Here is a 22,995-nt window from a genome sequence, read left to right as displayed (position 1 = left end):
TCATCGAGGTCCAAAATATCCTACAAGTCCGAATTATTGGAGTCTGAATTACCCGTCGGCTACTATACAGTACACTCCCATTACAACAAACTCTTTTAAGATGAGATAAGATAAACAATGTGAGACCATTTCCCATAGCACTGAATGCAAGAAAAATCTGCCTAAGACGAACTGTCCGTCAGTTAAAACAAACTTTCACACTGGCCATGGCAGCACACTCACGGGACGTCTGTGTGGCACTGTCAAGCAAAGAAAAAATATGTACGAAATACTTCTACACAAGGAGATGCACTCCCACAAGATGGTTTCCGCACACCTTTGGGCAAAACTGCGGGGAAGCCACCTTGTGGGAGGAGAAGCTTTCTTGCTGGTGCAGAAAAGGCAGGGCGCCATTGCGTCTGCGCTGGAGCAGAGCTGTCAGATCTCGGCATAGTGTGTGTGTGTCATATGCCTCCCACAGACATGCCTCTCGCTAACACATGTGCTTTCCTTCCTTTTCACCAAAAAGGCCTCAAGTATCTCACGCGAATTATGCCTGGTGTCCTAATCCTGCTAAGGTCAGAGTCACACTTGCATTCTTCACAGTCAGGTGGCAAATCCAAACCCCCTTCGTTTTCTAGTGATAGCAGGATTGAACAGCGCATACAAGACGAGGACACAAGGAGAGAAACGACGAGACACGAGCGCCAACTTGCAACAATTTATTTCGAACCTCGCCCCTGAATATATTGGTAAAACATGGCTAACATCACGCATGCGCGACAAGCGGAACATTCAGGTGCTGACATGGTACAAAAGTTCCGTACGGGTTTTGCTGCTACAGATGGCGCTGTGATCAAGGCTGTGATTCGCCCGCTGTCCGATTTTTTATGTGGTAGGAGAAGCTGTGCAAATATGGGATCACAGCAATCTCCTGTTTAGGGTAAGGTTGGGAGGTGATGGTGTCTTTTAAAGAGATGCGGTTCAGAATGACTTCTGCGACACTGACCAGGACATGTGTGTAGGGAAATCCGCAGCTCTGAGACGCAGAATCTGTTCATTGAAGCTGACACCCATAAGCTCGGGGTATGTTCCACCTGTCGCGCATGAGTGATGTTAGCCATGTTCTACCTATACATTCTGGGGCGAGGTTCGAAATAACTTGTTGCAAGTCGGCACTCGTGTCTTGTCATTTCTCTCCTTCTGTCCTCGTCCTATGTGCGCTGTTCAATCCTGCTATGCAATACCAACATCCCCAAGCTGACACGCTAGTGAATTTCTAGTGATGCTCCCGCGCATTGTCATTGATGCAGCGACCCATTCACGTGTCAGTGGGACTTCATATAACACACCGCTGAAACAGGGAGCAAAAACATCTGATTGGGCATTGCTATGCAGCTTTCCAGGCTGGGCAAGGCGATCAGCGATTTTGAGTCTGCAGAACATGGCCGCGCATCTCTCTCGATGTAAGTATTCGTTTACTGGTAAAGCACTTTGCCACTCGCCAGCGCTTTCCAACTCCCAACGCCCCAGGCCCGCAACAGGGCAGCGGCGGGCGGAAAAGTCAGGTTGTCAAATAAGCCGCACCTCTAAGGTGCACGCGCAGAAAAACACCTGTTGGCTGAAAAGGAAAGACAAGGCTGTTCACACGGCCCATCCGGCACCGGCATGGTGTGGTGCATTTTGCATCGGCGAGTTCGCCGTGGCGGACAATGGCATGGAAAACGAACAATGCTCTGTAACACCATGCCACATGACACCATGAGACATCACCGTGTCGCACGCTGAGTGAGTCACAGTGCTACCGGTGTTTGCCCGATGATGTGTGAGGCATTAAGAGTTCGATCTAATGTTGTGCTGCCTATTGCGGGTTCACGTTACACACACACCGAAGCTTCATTACCAATGTAACGGGGGGTTCTCTACTTAGCACTGCACTTAGATGGTCCTGCACCGAGACGAAGCCAGGTTTTCAAATTAACTGAGCCGATGCAAGGTTCCACTGAAATGACTGGTAGAGTTTACTTTACAAATTACGGTGCCGCAAAATTCTACAAATGATCTGGTATTGTGAATTACCCCAGATCAAATGATCGAGAATTTACTGTATTGCTTTGGGGAGGAGGCCTTCCTGGTTGAGACTTTAAAAGGTGCACTTGTAGATGCTATCACCTAAACGATCACCCTACTTCTGTCAGATTACTAACACGGCCTACCGCTGCATTTACATGACGCAGGAATGAGCCAGAATTAGTGCCCTAGCACAACAATGAGCCAAGGGCATGACGCATGCTTACGCCTTCGCATATGTGTCAAGGCCAACTACCACTTGCAAATATAAAATTGCGTCGCTAGTCTATCATAGCGATTTGAACTTTCAGATAATTCCAAGATTTTTTAAAGTCGCTTGTATGAATTAACAAATGTCCAATGTACTGGCCAACAAATTTCTCACACAATACTGTCAATGCTCAGATTTTTTTTCAAGAAAGAAAGGTAAGCTGACGTGGGACATTTTGTTATGGCTTTTTTATTTTTTCGGTCCCCACATAATTCGACATTTCGGACACATTTTCTAATCCCATGAAATCTAAATTAATGGGGCACGGAATTTCACACCCGTGTATTAATACTGTTCCACTGCCACAATGGCTAAGTATCCTCACACCCATTTTTCAGCACTGAATTTGAATGCAGTGTTTGCTGCTTCCTTCACACAGACACCCAAGAGGAGTTGTAGCTCCCTCTGGCTATCTGCAAAAGTACACCGAACCCCGAAGTCACTGCACCATGTTATTCATTGTCGAATAATTTAAACCAAGCTTCAGCATGTGTTCCATCCTTCCGCTCCACCCACTTGCATTTCAGTGGCTTGCATTGTACGAGGATGGATGGGATAGAAGGTAGGAGCCTCCCCTTTGAAACGGGGTGGTGGCAGGTGCCACCATGCTCGTCTTTCTTTTCTTTATTTTTTAATTTTCCAATTGCTTTTTGATCACTTCCAGAGCAGATTCATCCGCATGACCATTGTTATCTCTAAACAGGGCCTCAGGGAGAGTGACTCTGCCTGCATCGACATCCGCATGAATAGCGTCACATTTGAGTAAAAGGTGTTCTATTGTTTCTACAGGTTTACCACACATAGAACATGTGTCATCTTCTTCGTTGAATTTCTTTTTGCAGCTGTGCATTCTAAGACACCCTGACCTAGCTTCAAAGAGTAGGGCACTGCCTCTTGAGTTATCATAGAACTATTCCTCTGTGATCTGCCTTTCCAGTATTGATATAGTTCTACACTACACTTCTTTTCCATTGATTAATCTAACTTGTACCTTCCGCGTTTTTTACCTGCCTTTTAATGCCCTTTCTCCATCCTTGTGGCCTGCATACTCACTAGTTAGTTTCCTAGTTTTTCTCTGCCATGTAAGTTGACACTTTGCTGTACAAGTATTTAAATATCTTACAGGTATTTAAATACCATACAGTGGTACTACAGCACCTCCTGTTGATGAAAAATGTACGTATCTAGCAGTGCAACTTTTTATGATTAAAGAAAAAAACCCCACGTATCATCTTTTGCGCCCCAGGGGTACACTATTAGCTCGAAGAGGCATTCTCACTGCAATGCGTACGCACCTGCGCTGTATGAGCTGCTCCAGGCTTCCGCCGTTGATGTACTCCGTCAGGGCATGCAGCTGACCCTGGTGCACACAGACACCCAGAAAGCGCAGGATGTTGCGGTGCGACAACCGGTTAAGCAGCTGCACCTCACGCAGCATGTTGGGCCGGTTGCTGCTCGAGGTGTTCATCTTCAGCACACACACCTGCATGGATGGGCCAATACTACAACCCACTGGGAAACTCCACTTCAGAAAAAGACTAGTAGCCACTTTTCAGGTGCCTATGGATGGAGACGCCATCTGGAAGCAGCCAAAAAAAACTGTTGCCGCATGTTGCCGTTGTCTGTAGGAAAGCAGTTTTTTTTCAATATCTCTATCATTATCATTTATCTCTATCGCTTTTTGTTAATGCATCTGTTAAGTTGATTTGGTTGCCAGCCAGGTATGCATTTATCAATAATCTCAAAGCCTGCAACTTGGACACAGTTTACATTACTTACCGCGAGCAGTGTGGCAAACTGTAAACACCCAAATTTTGGCCACTGCGGACCACCATTTTTTGATACATGGACCCAATGGGAAGCTTCACAGCTGGTAATATCAAAGAGCTCTGGCTGCAATTAGTGCACATCAACCTCATGTACAAAAATCTCGTGTACAAAAATTAAAAGCTGTGGCAGTAATGCTACATTTCCAGGTTTCATCAACATAGCCATCTGCCCACTTACATCCAGTGCAGGAAAAAGGCCTTCCTGCACTCGGGGCAAACTTCTTAACCCTGTCATCATCTGCCCCCTCTCCTTATATGCCATACGCATCACGATGGCTGCGCCATCCGTCTGCGGCTTTCCCCATCCGTTTCAGTGTGCTTTTGCGATGCGCTTGTGTTTTGATAGCGTACATCGTGTGGGGCATTGATTAGTCACGAATCCGTTTTCATATAAGTCTTAAGTGACGTAAAGAAACATAGTTCTGTGTAGCTGGCTGCTCAAAAACTTTTAAATCCGCCAGGAACATGCTCTCCATGTCTTCTCTCGACAGCGGTAGAACGTGGCTGTTCGATGAGAAAAATAAGTTTGCGTCGTGTTCAATGTGCAAGCCAGAGTGTTTATTGCCATTCTTCTATGTCTGTCTCCCCCAATATTCAGTGATCATTTTCATGCGTAGTCACCCCACTATGGCTCGCAAGATGCAGAACAGGCGTACGGTGTACACAGCAGCAGCCGCATCTAGGCTAGTTGGTTGTCATCACAAGATTTGTATAAGCACTCAAAAGACGGACATACACCTCCAAATGATTTTATCCATGTGGAGCAACCTAAGCAAGCTTATTTTACAAAGCTTCTACCAAAGAGGGATGAATGGTGATTTTTTACTCTTTCTTCCCTTCTTATCAAGCACTCCACGCCTCCATGAAAGATAAAGCATCCCTTTTCTCGAGAGCAGAATTGGCGGAGCACTAACGCAACCACAGTGGTGAGAATGGCCCATAGCATTTCGGAGGAGGCGAAAATTTAACCTGATGCAAATTCCTTGCGTTTTGCAGTAGGAGCCCAAGAGAGAAAGGTAGAAATGCGAATACAGAGGGTGTTTCAACCAGTGATGCTACTGGTAAAATTCAATTTAGAGCAATTTTTGTAGCACTGAAATTTCCAATTTTGAGCACTTAGAAGCAGAGGAAAGTCAATTTTGGAGCAGTTTGGAGCACCAATATTTCAAATCTGGAGCATTTTGGTATAATAAAACATCAATTTAGAAGCATTCTGGAGCACGTAGTTTTAGTTTCCAAATCTCTTTGGTTGGCAAACAATGCCAGAAGAGTGTGATGTAAAGATGTGCTACACCAATAAGTTTGTGAGTATTGGCACAGAGTCGCACTTGAGGTGTCTTAATTCCAAGACAAAACATGTCACACACTTAATTGAAGAGCATATACACTGCAGGCGAACTAGTTTCAATGTGCCTCTCCACTTTATTCCCTATCACATTAAACCTCCCCAGTTATTACGTAATGCCAGCCAGTTCTGTCACATTTTCTTTCGCACTTGTGCTTTCCTCCATGCAAAGCAGTAAGGCTCATCACCTCCATATCCTCGTGAGTGAGGCCAAGCATGATTAGTCGGTCTGCTTGCTGAAGCATCGCACGAACCCTGTATGATGTGTAGCGCTTAATTTTTTCAACAAATGACATCATGGTGAAATGAATGCCAAAGCGCGCAAATGTAGCAACTCAAATGCAAATGAAGTTTTGCCCAGTTACAACGAACACTGACCTAGTACGAATGAGATCAATACAGCAGTAAAATGCACGTGAAAATGATGGGCGATACACGTAAGCAACAGAAAGCAGGAAAAAAATCTTCCACGTGAGCCCTGCACTGTCCTGTCTTGCACAAACAAATGCTCACGATTTCTGCCTCCGAGCGCAAAAACTGTTTCAAGCAGCCACGGCAGCTCGAGTGGGCGGAGTGAAAGGTTTCAACAAGATGGAAATTTTTTGCCGCGCTGTGCCGCGCCGCTCAGGCGCTTGCATGTGAAAACACCTTTCATCTTGTGGGACAAATGCCGAGTGAAGCGACGCACGCTAATACGTTTTCAATGCTTCTTGTCCTTCTCTATGCCCCCGCCCACCAAACAGAGAAATGTGCGTTCTATTTCATAGCAGGAAATAAAAGGTGAAATGGACAGCGGCACAACAGGGACACTAACAAGAAAGGGACACCATATGAGCATACTACCAACTGTTTATTACGCAGAAAAGTGGCATATTTAAACATTCAGCTCAAGCATGATACTCACTGCATTATCGCTCCGAACCCAGCATGCGGAATAAAAAGCAGCAACATCAGGATAACAGACAAGAAAACTTTGACCCCTGCAGATAAGCTAACAGATTCTGATAAAAAAAATTGGAAACGAAAAAGAGGGGGGGCCGTCTCTTAGCAAAAGCAGTGCCAAACAATCGTAGCAAAAGCAGTCATACATGAGAAGCAAAAGCAGTCAGAAATAGAAAAACAACAAAAAAGAAAACCAATAACAAAAATAAACAACCCACCTAAACAAACAACAGATGGCCGCTAGAAATGCAGGGCTGAAAAGTCGCACAATACATGAAGCCCTTCAAAAACTTGATATTAATATTTAAAAACTGCAAGCTGTTGTTGTCTGGTAGTTCACGAGTAAAAGCCAGTCCTTTTCCTTGTTGTCTGAGTGTGTCGTCTGGGCGAGTGTGTTGGATGTATTCCCTCCAAGCAAAAAAGGAACTGCTTCTGTACGGATCAGCGCGCTCTAAGACAGTTAAAAGGGCTATCGCTTCACTTTGCCTCGAGTCTGCATTGCTTAAGTCCTGTTCTCACATGGCTGAGGCTAGCTTCAACAATCAGATTGAAAGGCTTCAAATGGCTGGCTTCCAGTGTTCTGTCGTTTGCAGCGTAGCATAGACCCTCCTTCAAAAAATGAAAGGCAAGAAGAAAAAACCCCATGCTAAGCAGGGTCAAGGCGACCACAAGTGGTCCCCTATATACATTGGGTGGCGCACAGCTTGAAGAAGGCTGCTGGCTGGTTCGACGCACCTGTCGTTTTCTCTGCGCCCAAAAAGCTAAGCGGGTTATGCTCGCGGATCGGCCAGAAGAAAGCCCTGTGCGAAAAGAGGCCCGGCAAACATTTCGTAACCTGTGCCGTCGGAGTGGTGTACGAAATCCCACTGACGTGTGGAAGGGCCTACATAGGCCAGGCGGGTCACTGCATTAACAACAGGGCACGGGAGCATGAGAAATCGTTAGAAAACAGAGGCGGGTAGAAATTTGCCTCCCCATTGTAAAAAATGCAAGTGTGAGCCAGTGCTTAGTGGAATAAGGATTCTGGGCAGGAGTCGCGATCAGGTGGCACGTGGAATTCTTGGTTTTTTATGATCAAAAAGAAGGGAAGCAGTTGTGTTAGCGTCTCTTCAGTGTACCTCCGTAGAAATGAAGTTTCCTTTCTTGATAGCTTTTTTTGACGTCACATACTGTGCAACTTTTCAGCCCTGCATTTCTAGCGCCCATCTGCTGTTTGTTTAGGTGGGTTGTTAATTTTTGTTATTGGTTTTTCTTTTTGTTGTTTTTCGGTTTCTGACTGCTTTTGCTTCATATGTTTGACTCTGCTTTAGCTAGGATTGTTTGACATGGCTTTTGCTAAGAGATGGCCATCCTTTTCGTTTCTAATTCCTTTTATCAGAATCTGATAGTTTATCTGCAGGGGTTAAGTTTCCTTGTCTGTTATCCTGAAGTTACTGCTTTTTATTCCACGTGCTGGGTTCAAAGCGATAATGCGATGAGTCTCATGCTTGAGCTAAATGTTTAAATATGCCACTTTTCCATGTAATAAACAGTTGTGTGCGCATGTAGCGTCCCTCTCTTGTTAGTGTCCTTGTTGCGCCACTGTCCATTTCATCATGCACCAACTTGCCCCTCGGGCCATTATTCTGCAATAAAAGGTCTTAAAGTGGCTCAATCGAACAGCGCGACGTGATGCGACATCATTCTGTGCTGGAGCACGTTTGTCAGTACTGCTAGATATCACCCGAGCTCTATGCAACAATTACGAATGTCTTCGAATTGAGATGAAGCGTCACATTATAGCAGAAAAATCTTGCCACCAGCATGGCTGTTAGACTAAAGCGGATGGGGGCATCATGCCTCGTTGCCCTCGGCGACGCTGCATGTGGGATTATTCACAAATGGACTAAACAAGAGTAACTGCCCCCATGGCTTTTTCCACAAGTTGCTTCTCATCAGCATGCACTGAAGATGACATTCTGGCACGTGTGATGTGCCTGCCGTTTGCAGATATCGCCTCATGTGCATGTGTTAATTATGCCACCAAATAATTTTAGCATCGTAATTAAATCATAACTCACGCTAAGCCTAATGGGCCAGCCAGTCAGAATCACACTGACAAAAGGTAGACTAAGGATACGCAAGCCCGAGGACGTAAAATCGCCTCTATCTCGACGTGTGGCGGAAAATCTTCAAGCGCCGACCAATCGTTAAAAAGATGACGTTTCGGCCCCGGCTTACGGGGGCCTTGTTCACAATGAAAGAAAGACAGGAGTGAAGGTAAGTTATATAGGTTTCAAGCTTGCAAAGCTTTGACAGCTTTTCAGCCCCGGAAAAGCTGTCAAAGCTTTGCAAGCTTACTCAGACGTGTGGTACACCACGTGTGCAGTGCTCCAAGAAACACCGGTCTCCGTTTGTACCTTGTACCAAGGGTGTGGTGTATCAGATTCCGTTAAGCTGCGGGAAAGTCTATATAGGACAATCGGGCCGATGCCTTAACGACCGACTCCGAGAACACAACAATAATTATGACAATCTGCGCAAGAGAAACATACGAGAAGGAAATCTCGCTGTACACTGCAGCGAATGCAATAAGTGCATACCACGGTTCCAGGACACTACGATTTTAGGTAGAAGCAGCGATCAGACCACGAGGGAGATTATCGAGGCAAAAGCCATCCAACAGAAAGGGGACATGTGCGTCAGCGCTGTGTCCTTAGTACTCCTGGATAAAGAACTTGGATTCTTGCAGGCCGCAGGCGCACACCTGTAAATTTCAACACTCTTTAAATAATGGGTCTTATGCTGTTTTAGTTAGTGTGTTTTTTATACCGTTTCAGCCCTGTTTTTTTTCAATGTATTTTCTTTTTTCTTTTAATTTTTTTGTGACAACGGGAGCCCATATACAGCTTCACCCTGCTTTTGCATTTTGGTATCATAGTTTTTTAGTAGTTTTTTCGAATGTTGTTCCTTCACCGTTGTTGATCATGACACCCTTTAGGTGGTTTAGGCGGCACGTGTCTCTCAGTGTTTTCCATTCATGTTTTTTCAAGGTTTTTTATCTAGAGTATCAGTGATTTTAGATGGCACATGTAGTAGGACGTTTTGACATCTTCTGAGTCACATGTTAAAAATTTTTGTATAAAAGTCGCTTACTTTTCCAATAAAGCTCAGTTGAAAGTCAGCGCTGTGTTTCGTTCCCTTTTCTGTCCGTCCGTGTTTCGTGTGCGCTGCAAACACCTACAGCATTGCCAATGACATAGCATTCACTGAAAACAGGACTGGAATCCGCAGTGTTCAGCAAGGTATCCTTTACCAATTTCTAGGTTTCTGTTGTGTTTCATGTCGCCTTTCATTTAACCACCTCCCGGACTGGCCTGCATAGAATTTACCACGACAATGGAAACTAAATGCAGTCAACAATTTGGTTCTTGTGGCTCTTCGTGCAGGTTGGCTTGTTTACAGGAAAAGGATTTGTACCTTACGCAGTTTTGTTGGCTTGTATGATGCTGAAAACACGACTCAAAAAACCTTTTTTTCAGATAATGAGAAATGTTGTGCATACACGGAGCCCCTGATATTTTCTTATACTTCTCAGGCAGGGCTTGACCTAGGGCTTTAAAGTAACCACCTTCTTGTAACCGCTTGACTTGCTCCTGGAAACTATTGTTTATCAAATGTTCACATGACCTTTTCAGCACCTTTCTGAAACACAATGCCTCTTTTTATCAGCTTTGAGAGCACCGAATAATATCCAAGCAAAGATTTGTTGGTTCGAGACAAATACCTCTACCATGTGTGATCTTTTACAAGCACACGCTTGATATCCATGAGATAAATTTCTTATATTGTTAAATTGTTCAAGTTGCTAACCCACCAGTGCATATTCGATTGTTCGCTAACGATTGCATTCTATACCGAGAAGTTACAAATAAGGAAGATCAAAGTGACCTGGACAATGCTTTGAACAACATTTTCGACTGGTGCGACCGATGGGGCATGATTCTGAATGCTGATAAAAGTGTTTATATGCCGATAACCCGAAAAACCATACGTCATAGCTACACATATAAATTAGGCTCTCTCCCTCTTCAACAAGTATCCAAATACAAATACCTAGGGGTAACCATTGTGGGATACACAGGTATCCCCTCCTCGTCCCCCGCGCCAGCGGCGACTGCGACTTACACGGGCGCGCTGGCCACCAGGAATGTGGAGGGAAGGCACTCCCGCGACTCTGCTCATTTCCGCCCCAGCACTGACGTGACGTCACGGCAGCGCGCTGCCTTCTGCGGAGAGGGTAGCACACCTAAGCTTGACGGCAACGATTTGCTGCCAGGGAGGCAATGCCCGAAGGAAGAAAAGGGGGGAACGCGCGGCGGGAAGCGACTCTCGCTGCCGGACCTTACCTAAGTGCCCCACGGACCCCTTTCGCTGCCCGCCGGCCCCCGAACACCAACGCCGGTCGACGTCAACGACCTGGTGAGCTGCTGAACATCTATTTTACGGATAGAACATTCTTCCGCAGTGTGCTTTACCTCGCGTTAGGATAATAAACTATTTCCTAGCGTGCCCTGCCGTTGCCTATTTCGTCCGGACCTGGCGTGGCTGCGACTCTGCGCCAGGGGTTGGGGAAACGTGTTGCGTACTTGAATAACGCCTGCGTGTAGCTTGCACGGAAGCTCGCCTTCCCGGCCGGCTGGACGCAGAGTGACCCCATATCTTGGCGCCCGAACGTGGGGCGAACTAGGCAATCGAGCAGTGACCTTTGTTGGAGCGAACGACTACTGTCGCCCTAACAAAGGATGGCAGCCGACAGGAGTGACTTGCAGTCTTTGTTTATGCTGTCAGAGCCAGCGGCACATAACCAGGGCTCCCTACTTGACGCGCCGTTGGAAGGGTTTGAATTTGTGAATCTTGGGCGTTCCACGCGGAATAGCCGAGGAACATCCCCTAATGCGTTGGTAGGACTTAGGCCTGGCATGGGGGGCTCCACATCGGGCGCCTCGCCGCTCCGCGGCACGAACAATGAGGCACCTAGGCCTCATCATTCGATGCCATCAGCGGCTGCGCCCAACTCTGGAGGCGTTAGTCCGCAATCATCCGAGGTGCTCTTGCAGAACGCAATGCAGGTTATGCAGAGTCTAGCGAGTATTTTGCAAAACAATTTGCAAGCCCCGGCCGAGTCACCACGTGTTAGGATAGACTTGCCTACCTACACAGGGTACCACGACACTACGGGAGCAAACGAGTACCTCGACCGTCTGCTGCATTATCAGCAAGTGACAGGAATCGCAGACGCCGAAATGCTCACGCGTGTTGTGCCTGTTTCTTTGACGGAGTAAGCGGCCCGCTGGTATCGACTAGCCGGCAACCGAGCGGGGACAATGGAGGAGTTTTGCGCAAACTTCCGCGACGAATTCCTTCCCGCAAACTATGAGTGGCGTTTGAGGAGAGAGCTGGAGCTCCGAACCCAGCACCCTGACGAGTCTCTGTTAGAGTACGTCCGAGCGATGGACGAACTTTATCGCCTCGCTGACCCTCGCGCCACGAACACGGAGAAAGTTGAGCGTGTCACGAGACAAGCACACCCGACTTTCACTGCTTACCTGAGAGGAGTTAGGTTCAGAGATTTGGATGAGCTGGCAGCTGAGGCGAAGCGCATTCAGGGAGACATCCTCTCTGCGCGAGCGTATCGGCCGCCCCCACCCGCATCGCTGTCACTTGAGCCGCGCTGCGCATGGAATGGCAGCTCAGCGCACAGTCCATCTAGAGCTGAACCGTCAGCACAGTTTCCTGACGAGCGTCTCCCAAGGGGTTGGTAGTTGTCCGACCACGCTTTGGACCCATTCAGCTACGCGTTGCGAACAGCACACGCTGCCGCAGAGCGGAACGAACCGAGGCGAGATCGCGAGGCCAACACGCCCCACCCCCCCCCCCCCTTCCCAGCCGCGCCGCGAGTTCGAGATGACCGACCGGAACGTGGCGACCAGCGCCTAGCCCGTCGGGGCGCGGGCAACCGTTGCTACCAGTGCGACCAGCCGGGGCACTTCGCCCGCGAGTGTGGCCGCCCTCCTGCCCGTGACCAAACACGGTCGGGAAACGGCCAAAGCCACCGGTGATCGACCTTCGGTCCCGCGCGGCGCACACAGAAAACCTTGGTTTGCTAGCGCCTTTGGCATGTCGCGTAGGAAGTTCTGTTGACCTGTCAGCGCCGTTCATTGAGCTAACGATAGCTCGAAAGAAATTCACCGCGTTACTAGATACAGGATTAAGCGCTTCTTTGTTCGGTGACAAGGTATTAAACCATCTCCGCGAGAACAAAATCCGGCTGAGAGAGTGCGATACCACTTTTCGCCTAGTGAGCGGCACAGCGCAATCAAGCGGTGCAGCTAGGATAGTGGTTCGCTGGGAAAGACGCGTGCGGCGACAACGCCTCGTTCATCTTCCCTGTTTATCCATTCCTGTAATTCTTGGATGAAACTTCCTAGCCAAGACAGGTATTGTGATAGACATCAGCAGCGGAGGCTACAGGGAGCGCACGTCAGGCGCCTTGAAGCCTTTCGCGAAAGCGCCCGCGGCGTCGCGGCGCGAGCGGGGGGAGACCATGACAAAAATCCACCCCGCCAGCCCGAGATCCAGGAGGCGAGCGGACCATCGCCGCTGAGGGAGAGGGCAGGGAGAAGGGTTGCCGCGGTAGAAAGCTGCTCTGCCGCGCAGGGAGGGTCAGCACACCCCTTGTTCTCGGAAGTGAACAGCGTGACAGAGAGGGAGAAGGCACGGTTGTCATCACTCCTCTACGAATACAACACGACATTCACTGACCGCCCGGGCCTCACTACCCTAGTCAGGCACCGAATAGACACGGGTGACGAACTGCCTTGGAAGTGCAATCCTAGACCAATTAGCTTGGCCAAGAGAAAAGCACTGGACAGCGCCTTAGACGAACTTATTGACACTGGCGTTGTTGAGAGGTCTAACAGCCCTTGGGGCTTCCCGATAGTCTTGGTTCCAAAGAAAGACGATACATATCGACTTTGCATGGACTACCGCAAGCTGAATGAGGTTACGAGGAAAGACGCGTACCCTCTGCCAACCATTTCTTGCCTAGTGTCCAACCTAGGTGGGACGAAGTACTTCACGACGCTCGATGCTAACCGCGGATACTTTCAGGTTGAAATGAATGAGCGGGACAAGGAGAAAACTGCTTTCACTTGTCACAGAGGCCTTTTCCAATTCAAGAGAATGCCTTTTGGCTTGGCACGAGCACCCGCTACTTATCAGCGCCTAATGGACCGTGTTCTGGGAGATGCGAAGTGGCAACATACGCTCGCGTACCTAGACGACATTGTGGTGTACTCGAAAACGTTCGAGGAACACCTGCGCCACTTGAGGGACGTCCTTGAGAGGCTGAGGTCCGCGGGAATCATTTTGAACCCGAAGAAGGCACAGATCGCCGCGACCCGAATAACACTGTTGGGGTTCACGATCGACAGAGGCCGCATTTTTCCGTGCGATGATAAGCTTGAGGCTTTGCTGAAGTTTCCGTCGCCCACAGATACAGCCGGTCTCAGGCGCTTCCTGGGAATGGCGAACTTTTATCGCCAGTTCATCCCAGATTGCGCAGTGCTGCAGGCGCCTTTGACAAAGCTTTTGAAGAAAGGCGAGCGCTGGAGTTGGGGTCACGAGCAAGAGGATGCACTGCGCAACCTCACTAAAGTGCTCGCTGACATGGCTGAGTTGCAGCTACCCGACCTAAACAGGGAGTTTGTGATTCAAACCGACGCAAGCGACCTGGGCTTAGGAGCAGTGTTGCTTCAGGAGCATGAAGGCGTTCTCCGTACGGTAGCTTTCGCGAGCCGTTCGTTGACGCCGGCAGAGAGAAACTACTCGGTGACAGAGAAGGAATGTCTCGCGATAGTTTTTGCTCTGCGTAAGTTCGACTACTACATCGATGGGGTCGCCTTTGTGATCGAGACAGATCACACGGCGCTCACCTGGGTGAGACGACTCAGCGAGCCGAGCGGCCGCCTAGCGCGTTGGTCCCTGTTGCTGCAGTGTTACGACTTCACCGTGCGCTACCGCAAAGGGAAGAACAACGCTGTGGCTGACGCACTCTCGCGAGCGCCTGTGCAGTGCGAGGAAGGTCACACGACCGACCGCCCGACAGCCGGAGAAAGCAAGGGACTGACCCGAGCCATAGCCCATGTAAGGAACGCGGACCAACCGTTGATCCAGGGCGAGAGCGTGAACCACGTGGACTACGCGAGTTCCGTGTTCAGCAGAAAGGAGCTGCTCGAAGCTCAGCAGAAGGATCCGTTTTGTCGAAAGGTGTTCGACGGGCTCCGGGAGCCGGGCGGCAGGGCCGCCGCGCACACGAAGACAGCTGGTTTTGCTGTCGGTGCAGAGCGCTCGGAAACAGCTGGTAGTGCTGTGAGCGCGATGGATTCGTATCTGCTGGATTCCGACGGCGTCCTGCTGAGGTATATCCCCTCCGAGAACGACACAAACGAGGCGTTCAAGGTGGTGATACCGCGAGTATTGAGAGCAGCACTGTTACGCTACTTTCACGACTCGTGCATTGCTGGGCATGCAAGCGGCCCCAAGACTTACACTAAGTTGTGTCGCTTTGCTACCTGGCTTGGCATGAAATGGGACGTAATACACTACGCCCGCTCGTGCCATGTGTGCCAAAGTGTGAAGCCCCAAGGCGGACGACCACCAGGCCTCATGCACCCGATTAACAGCCAGACTCCTTGGCAAATCGCGGCGTGTGACATCATGGGACCGTATCCTATGACACCGAGTAGGAAAAAGTTCTTGCTGGTGGTCACGGATCACTTCAGCAAGTGGGTTGAACTTTTCCCCCTTAGAAAGCTGACGGCACGAGTGATCATGGAGAAGCTGATGGACGTATTCACCAGGTTCAGTTTCCCAGAGCAGCTGATAACGGACAACGCGTCCTACTTCACTGCGAAGGTGTTCGTTGATTCGTGCGCTGCACTCGGCATTAAGCACAAGAAAACGACCACCTATCATGCTCAGTCGAACCCCACGGAACGAGTCAATCGCAACATTTAGCACTTGCTTGTAGCGTACTCTGAGAGGCACAAAGATTGGGACTCCTATCTGCCGGAGATCGCGTTTGCTTTGCGTTCGACCGTTAACCGCTAGACTGGGTATGCGCCGTCTTCTCTCAATCTGGGTAGAGAGCTGCTAAATCCGATGGACCGGATTCTATCGGACAGCAGGAAGACGCCAGTCGCTTCGTCAGCACGAGCTGAGTACGCGACGCAGATGCGCGCTAAGATGACGGAGGCCTTACGCAAGGCTCGCCGCAACCTGAGCACCGCTAGGGCGCAGCAGAAAGCACAGTACGACCGCTCGCACCGGGATGTTCACTACGAAGTGGGCGATCTGGTGCTTCGACGCCAGCATGTTCTCAGCGACGCTAGCAAACAGTTTGCGGCCTCGCTGGCGCCAAAATGGATCTGGCCGTTCCGCATGCGAGAGAAACTTTCCTCGCTTGTTTACAGGCTTGAGGACCTGCGGTCGAAACCGACAGCCGGACCGGTGCACGTATGCGACCTGAAACGCTACGTGCAGCGAGATGAGTGGGTAGAGGACACAGCCCGACCCGCGCCGCAGTCGGATAATGAGCGCTGCGATCAGCCGGCGAACCCCGCGTCCCGCTATAACTTGCGCCCTAAGCAGAAACAGAATCTGCCTGCGCAGCCTAGAGCGAGGGCGCGAGCCGGCAGGCAGTCACGTTAGATGCATGAACGTACGGGCCGCTCATGCCGATCAGTGTCACGCAAGACTGACTTGCGTTAGCCCGCATGACTATCGTGAGGGTCGAACAGCCACGCAGCACGCGCTGCGGGAGTTGGCTGCATCTGTGTTGACCTTTTTCAACGCAGATGGAAAAGAAGCAGGGCACATCAGAACGACACCGTTCCACTACCAACTACCAGCCACCATCCAGCTTCGACAACGCGCCGCGCCCAAGGCTCGACGCTACACCCCGCCCGCGACCTGCAGTCGCCACCCTGGCCACCCCTGCTACCTGTCACATCGCATCGGAGCTGCCCACCCGCCGACTGTGCGCCACCGCCTGCGGGGCCCCATTACCACCGCAACCCTGGGTCCTCGACTGCTGACCAGGTATGCCAGGGCAGCCCAACCGCGGCCTCAACCATAAAGCGCCGCAGCCCTGGCCCCTCAAGCCACCTGACCCAGTACCTCAGGGGCGCAGCCATGGACCTGGCCTCAAAGTCATCGCAGCCGGCGCCAAGGAGGCGGTCGACCGAATTCACCGGAACGGCGCAGCCGCGCGCACTCGGAAGACCGTGACAGGGAGCAAGATGCCAAGCGTCATCGTGCGGGAGGCCAAGCCCTCGGAGCGAAGCAGCTGATCGGCGGGGTCGTGGCGCGGCCGTCAACCGATGCACCTGCGGGAGCTGAAGAACTTCGATCCTAGGATGGCGGAGAAGATCAAGTAGTGTTGCCCTTGTTTCTGTGTTCTGGAGGCTTCTTAAGGAGGGGAGGATGTGGGATACACAGGTATCCCCTCACCGTCCCCCGCGCCAGCGGCGACTGTGACGGGCGCGCTGGCCACCAGGAATGTGGAGAGAAGGCACCCCCGCGACTCTGCTCATTTCCGCCCCAGCACTGACGTGACGTCACGGCAGCGCGCTGCCTTCTGCGGAGAGGGTAGCACGCCTAAGCTTGACGGCAACGATTTGCTGCCAGGGAGGCAATGCCCGAAGGGAGAAAAGGGGGGAACGCGCGGCGGGAAGCGACTCTCGCTGCCGGACCTTACCTAAGTGCCCCACGGACCCCTTTCGGTGCCCGCTGGCCCCCGAACACCAACGCCAGTCGACGTCAACGACTTGGTGAGCTACTGAACATCTATTTTATGGATAGAACATTCTTCCGCAGTGTGCTTTACCTCGCGTTAGGATAATAAACTATTTCCTAGCGTGCCCTGCCGTTGCCTATTTCGTCCGAACCTGCGGTGGCTGCGACTCTGCGCCCCGGGTTGGGGAAACGTGTTGCGTACTCGAATAACGCCTGCGTGTAGCTTGCACGGAAGCTCGCCTCATCATACTTAACGCCAGCACCAACCAGACAAACTCGTCAACAGCATCCCAGTTCCCTAACCCCTATATTCACTAGAACAGACAAATTTTCGTTTTTTCCGCGCATTATAACAGATTGGAATCAGTTAATTAAACCATTGTCCAATGAGTTCTAACCAATTATTGCTATATTGCGTTGTTTTTTTGAAGGGTTGAGTTTTTTGTGGTTTGATTGACTTGTTCGTCCACCCTGCTTGGACTCAGTGTCCGCAGTATTTCATAAATAAATAAATAAAAAAATTTCTTTGTTTTCTGGCATTTTGAAGGTCATCTGAAGTGGATGAAGGCATTCCTTAAAAACTGCTGTTACCAGTAGGCACTTTATCCTGGTCATTCAAGGCACTGTCAACAATTGTTGGCACATCTAAGTGCCCTTGTCACCTTGGAACCAATTAGGCACTCATTCAGGACTGTCAACAAGTGCTTTGTATGGGTTACCCAATACCGGGGCTAGGCAAGATCCAATATACACACCTGTTTGCACAGGAATGGTTTACCTTACCAGCTGATAAAAGTGCAATGGAGACAGAAGGCTAAAATATGTAAAACATTCTGCGTAGACACTCCTCCTATAGCATTACAGAATTTGTCGATGCTGTCTTGGACACATTACACAAGCCTGAGTGGGGTAGTGAGAAGTAAATATCCTTAATATCGATCACAAATACCAGAAGACCCTTGTCCGACTGTCTTGAGGAAGTGCAGCACTTCCTTTTATATTTTATAAGGTACGGATCCTTGATTGTCAACAGGCTTAGTTTGTCTTGCGGGAAAAAGACAATGGGTGAGGTGTGTTTCCAGATCCAGCGCATATCACAGGGAAGCCGTCTGCTACTGCTACTTCCGGTTCCAAATTTTTCCCCCTTCTCGCTGACTTCATGGTAGTCGCTCTGTTAATATAATTTCTTATTTACTTAATTTATGTGCACTGCAACATTGCGATCGTATTGCATCATCGCAAGACTAACGCGACGCAGACTCTGCTCTGCTTCGTCGAGTGTTTTCACATGAAATGCAACCGAAATAGCGAAAACGGTAGGAGGCTTAAAATACGCAAGCAGTGCAATGTGTTGAGAAGCGCTGTGTAGACAGTGGCATGTGTGGATAGTTTGCAAGCCCACTGGCAGCTTTTACATGCTGTGAAAATGCACACGTTTTAGCCTTTCGTTGCCTTCGTAGTGCGGCGAAAAACGAATATAAAATGAACGATGCTTTAAACTAGTTCAAATGCACATACAACCAACTGCTGTGCATATTGTGAAAAATTACACTATTACCCAGCAGGAATGTCTTGCAGTCATCTGGGCAGTCCAAAAATTCCGCCGTTACCTATACGGTTGCCACTTCACAGTTGTGACTGATCACCATGCTCTTTGCTGGTTGCCCTCACATAAAATTTGACAGGACGACTTGGCCGTTGGATTCTACGACTACAAGAGTACCACTTCAACATCATTTATAAATCGGGTCGCCAACACCAAGACGCAGGCGCGCTTTCTCGCCACCCACTTTCGGAATCGGCCTGCTGTTGTTTTGCGCAATGCCTTTCCTCCACTGAACAGAGCCGACCCTCTCTGCCTCCGACGCACATCACAGCAGTTTCTTTTGACAACTCTGACAACAAACACGCTCTCTGCTCGCAGCAACTAGCCGACGCCTACTGCCGTCCCATAATCAACCGCCTTACCGGCACTTCAAGCCCACCCAATCAATGCTAGGCTCCTCCGACAGCTACGCAACTTCAAGCTCAAAAATGGCATCTTACACCACTATGTATAGTGCGCTGATGGAACCCGCTGAATCCCAGTCGTGCCGCGGGTGCTTCGCCCCCATATCCTAGCGGCTCTCCACGATGACGCTACTGCCGGTCACCTAGGCTTTCACAAAACCTATGACCGCGTGAAGAGACGTTTCTTTTGGCCTGGCCTATCCTCCAGCGTTCCTAAATACGTCGCTTCCTGCCCCCTGTGTCAACGCCGCAAACGGCTGACTTCTCCACCCGCTGGCCTCCTACAACCTCCTTCCGTGTCCTGCCACGACATTCGAAGTCGTCGGCATTGACTTAGATGGTCCCCTGCCTCTCTCCGATCGAGATAATCATTGGATCATCACAGCTGTTGACCACCTTACGTGATACACCGAGACAGCACTCGTGCCTACTGGCTCGGCTCAAGAAGTTGCAAATTTCTTTTTGTGATCTATTGTATTGCAGCATGGTGCTCCCCAGTGCTTCTACGTGACCGCGGGATGACCTTCTTAACAACAGTCCTTGTCGAAGTTCTTCACGCATCATCCACCCTTCATACGAAAACCTTCCCCAGACCAAAGGACTGACAGCTTTTCATCGCACCCTGTCGGATATGATCTCGATGTATGTGACACCAGATCACCGAAACTAGGACACTATTCTATCGTTCGTCACTTTCGCATATAATACAGCAGTACAGCGGACTACCGGTCACTCTCCATTCTTCCTCGTTTACGGCCATCCTCCCATTCTTGACAGTTCTTCTCTAAGCCCGAATATTCCTCCACATCAGTACCTATCCAGTTTGTATCCCATGTGGCCAAACGCCGCCACCTTGCTCGTGTCAACACGAAGCCTGCCAGGAAGACCGCAAGAGTTGCGCTACGATTCTACTCAACGTGTGGTCTCTTTTCGTCCTGGTGACGAAGTACTGCTTTGCACACCACTGTGCACTCCTGGCTTTAGTGATAAATTTCACCACGGCTACCTTGGTTCCTACAAGGTCATCAACCAAACTTCCCCAGTGAACTACAGAGTTACACCTGTTATTCCCCCAGCCGATCAACGCCACCGGCCGTGGTACTGAAATTGTCCATGTTTCCCGTTTGAAGCCGTTTGTGCGCGCGGCGCAACGGTTGCTTAGGAGCAGCCAGGATTGCTGCTTTCGAACCCCCCACCCCAAGCAGATTGCATGAGCATTCCATGAATCTTCTTTCACTTGTACATACACTGGAATCTTATTTATACGATCCTTATGGGCACCGAAAATAAAAACGTATTATCCAAAACTGTCTCCAAAAGATTGCAAATAATACAAACTTGGCACAGAACTTGCTTTTATTAGGGCACCTTAAAATAATCCGTCATTTTGCGCTGCACCTTCTGTTTTTCGATATCCTGCAGCAAGCTTTTTTGGAACTCGTAGAAACGAGCAGCAGTTTCATCAATGAGCTCCGCAGATGCGACAAAGCCACAAAGTGCGTCCAAAGCTTCGAGTGCACAGTCAGTATTTAATGGCCGACGATCGCCGCTGCTATCTCCAACGTCTTGTTTGTCATCGTCGTCGCTCTCCTCTTCAGCGGTAACATCTGCTATGATGTCTGGACAGTGCGTAATTCGCATGTCGCCAGTTGGTCGTCCGCCGATACAAACTCTTCTGGCGACACGTGGATGTTGAGGTCACCCCAGTCCGGGATGTTAATCTCTGCGTGGTCATCTTCATTATCCACAGTATCGCCAGACACACAAAAAAAGCCGCACTTCTTGAAGCAGTTGGCGATGGTTTCGGGTTTGACACGATCCCATGCCTTCCTATTCGCTTTGTAGACGACAGGAAGGCGCGGGTTACACGAGAAGCAGCGTGTCTTCCAGAACTTGCCAATAACAGTAGGCTTAAGCTTCTCAGACCCATTAGCGTTTGCAGCACAACAATAGGGTGACTCTTTCTTTGCTTTTTTTTCCTCCTTGACACGTCTCACCTTTCATGCTGAGACTTTTCTCAGAATGAAGGTTGATGAACAATCCAGCTTCATCTGCGTTGAACACGTCCCTTAGCTGGTACTGAGAAATTACCGCCAGCAGAGTCGAAAGCCAGTTGGAGACCTGATCATGGTCGGCAGACTTCCCTTCGCCAGAAACGATCTTATATGACAGGCCATACCGTGTTTTCATACGTTGGAGCCACCTGCACAAAGCTTTAAAATCGTCGATGCCCAACGAGAGTGCAATCTCATCTGCTTTCCCGCAAACAACAGTCCCGTCCACGTTCACGCCCGCCGCCCCAACTTCTCTGAAGCATGCCAGTAGAATCTCTTCCATCTTTCCATGCTGGGCACCCTTTGTTTCACGCCAGCGCCGAAGACTTGTATGTTCTTCCGAATTTCCTCTCGCTTACCGACGATCGTGTTTAGCGTGAAGGCAGGTAAACAAAGTTCGCGTGCCAGGTCCACACGTTTCTTCTGCGGATTTTCGTCGAATTTTGCGAGGATGTATGTGAGTTTTTCTTTTAGCGATAATGTTTTCCGCTTCTTGGACATGGTGAAGCGCACGGGTGAAACGCGGCACCAAAGCAGAAGAAACGACAAGTGCGAACAAGTGCAAGCAGAACGCTCGGAACACCAAAATGGCAACGAGAAATGGCAAGCACAAAGCCGACAAAGCCTACAGTGCATCATCAATGCATGCGCCAATCGCTGCTTCTTGGTCACGTGATTTTAACGTGAGTACTATGTCTTAGAATAGATGGCGCTAAAAACTATTGGTGCGCTCCGATGCGTTTGGTACGCGAGCTTGCGAACATTGCTCCCAGAGGCCGCCACATTGCTGCAGTTGCTTTGTTGGAGCACAGCCAGACTTCAGAGGAGCCAGCCCGAGCCTCGAGCATACAAAAAAAAGCGCGCGTCGCCGCCTCTTCAGTCCGACCATGCCTGGGGTTTCGCTTGATGCGATAATTTCAGTACTTCTGCCCACCCGCTGCAAAGGACCGTCTCTGATGTCATCATCATAATTGAAGGGATGTGGTTCTTAAATATATCTAGCAAAGGTCATGTCCAACATCGAAAATCGGCCACGAGCGTTAGGAGAGTTACGACTATTGAAGCTACTGTCGGAGTGGGCTAGGCAGCAGCACATCGGACATGATGCTCAATCAGTTCTGCTTTATCGTGCAGGCCTTGGCGCTCTTTCTTCAAGTTCAGCCTTCCCTTGGTTGCGCTGAAGAAGGATTTACTGCTGCTCTTCCGTATCAACCAGACATCAAGTCATTCGCACGAGCCAGCCGTTGCCCCGTCATCGAGATCGTCCAGCCTTTCTTCGTTTCACCTTCTGCCACCTCATCGGTGACGTCAAGTCACGTGGACATACCTGCGGCTATAAGAAGCTGTCCCCCGGCCATCTCAACCAGTGGGCTAGGCAGCAGCACATCGGACATGATGCTCAATCAGTTCTGCTTTATCGTGCAGGCCTTGGCGCTCTTTCTTCAAGTTCAGCCTTCCCTTGGTTGCGCTGAAGAAGGATTTACTGCTGCTCTTCCGTATCAACCAGACATCAAGTCATTCGCACGAGCCAGCCGTTGCCCCGTCATCGAGATCGTCCAGCCTTTCTTCGTTTCACCTTCTGCCACCTCATCGGTGACGTCAAGTCACGTGGACATACCTGCGGCTATAAGAAGCTGTCCCCCGGCCATCTCAACC

General features: G+C 49.8%; 1 protein-coding gene across 6 annotated transcripts in view; it reads right to left on the bottom strand.

Moving 5' to 3' along the window:
- cdi (serine/threonine kinase) overlaps positions 1 to 22,995 on the bottom strand; it is a 126,345-nt gene that overhangs the window by 81,531 nt on the left and 21,819 nt on the right. For all 6 annotated transcript variants that reach the window (XM_077642946.1, XM_077642948.1, XM_077642950.1 and 3 more), the window contains exon 3: positions 3,616 to 3,803. In XM_077642946.1, coding sequence (XP_077499072.1) covers positions 3,616 to 3,803 — 188 coding nt within the window. The remainder of the gene's footprint in view (positions 1 to 3,615; positions 3,804 to 22,995) is intronic.

This window comes from Amblyomma americanum, chromosome 11 (genome assembly GCF_052857255.1).
Source record: "Amblyomma americanum isolate KBUSLIRL-KWMA chromosome 11, ASM5285725v1, whole genome shotgun sequence".
Taxonomy (NCBI): Eukaryota; Metazoa; Arthropoda; class Arachnida; order Ixodida; family Ixodidae; genus Amblyomma; species Amblyomma americanum.
Note: the sequence above shows the minus strand (reverse complement) of the source record. Positions and strands in the feature narration are given on the sequence as shown.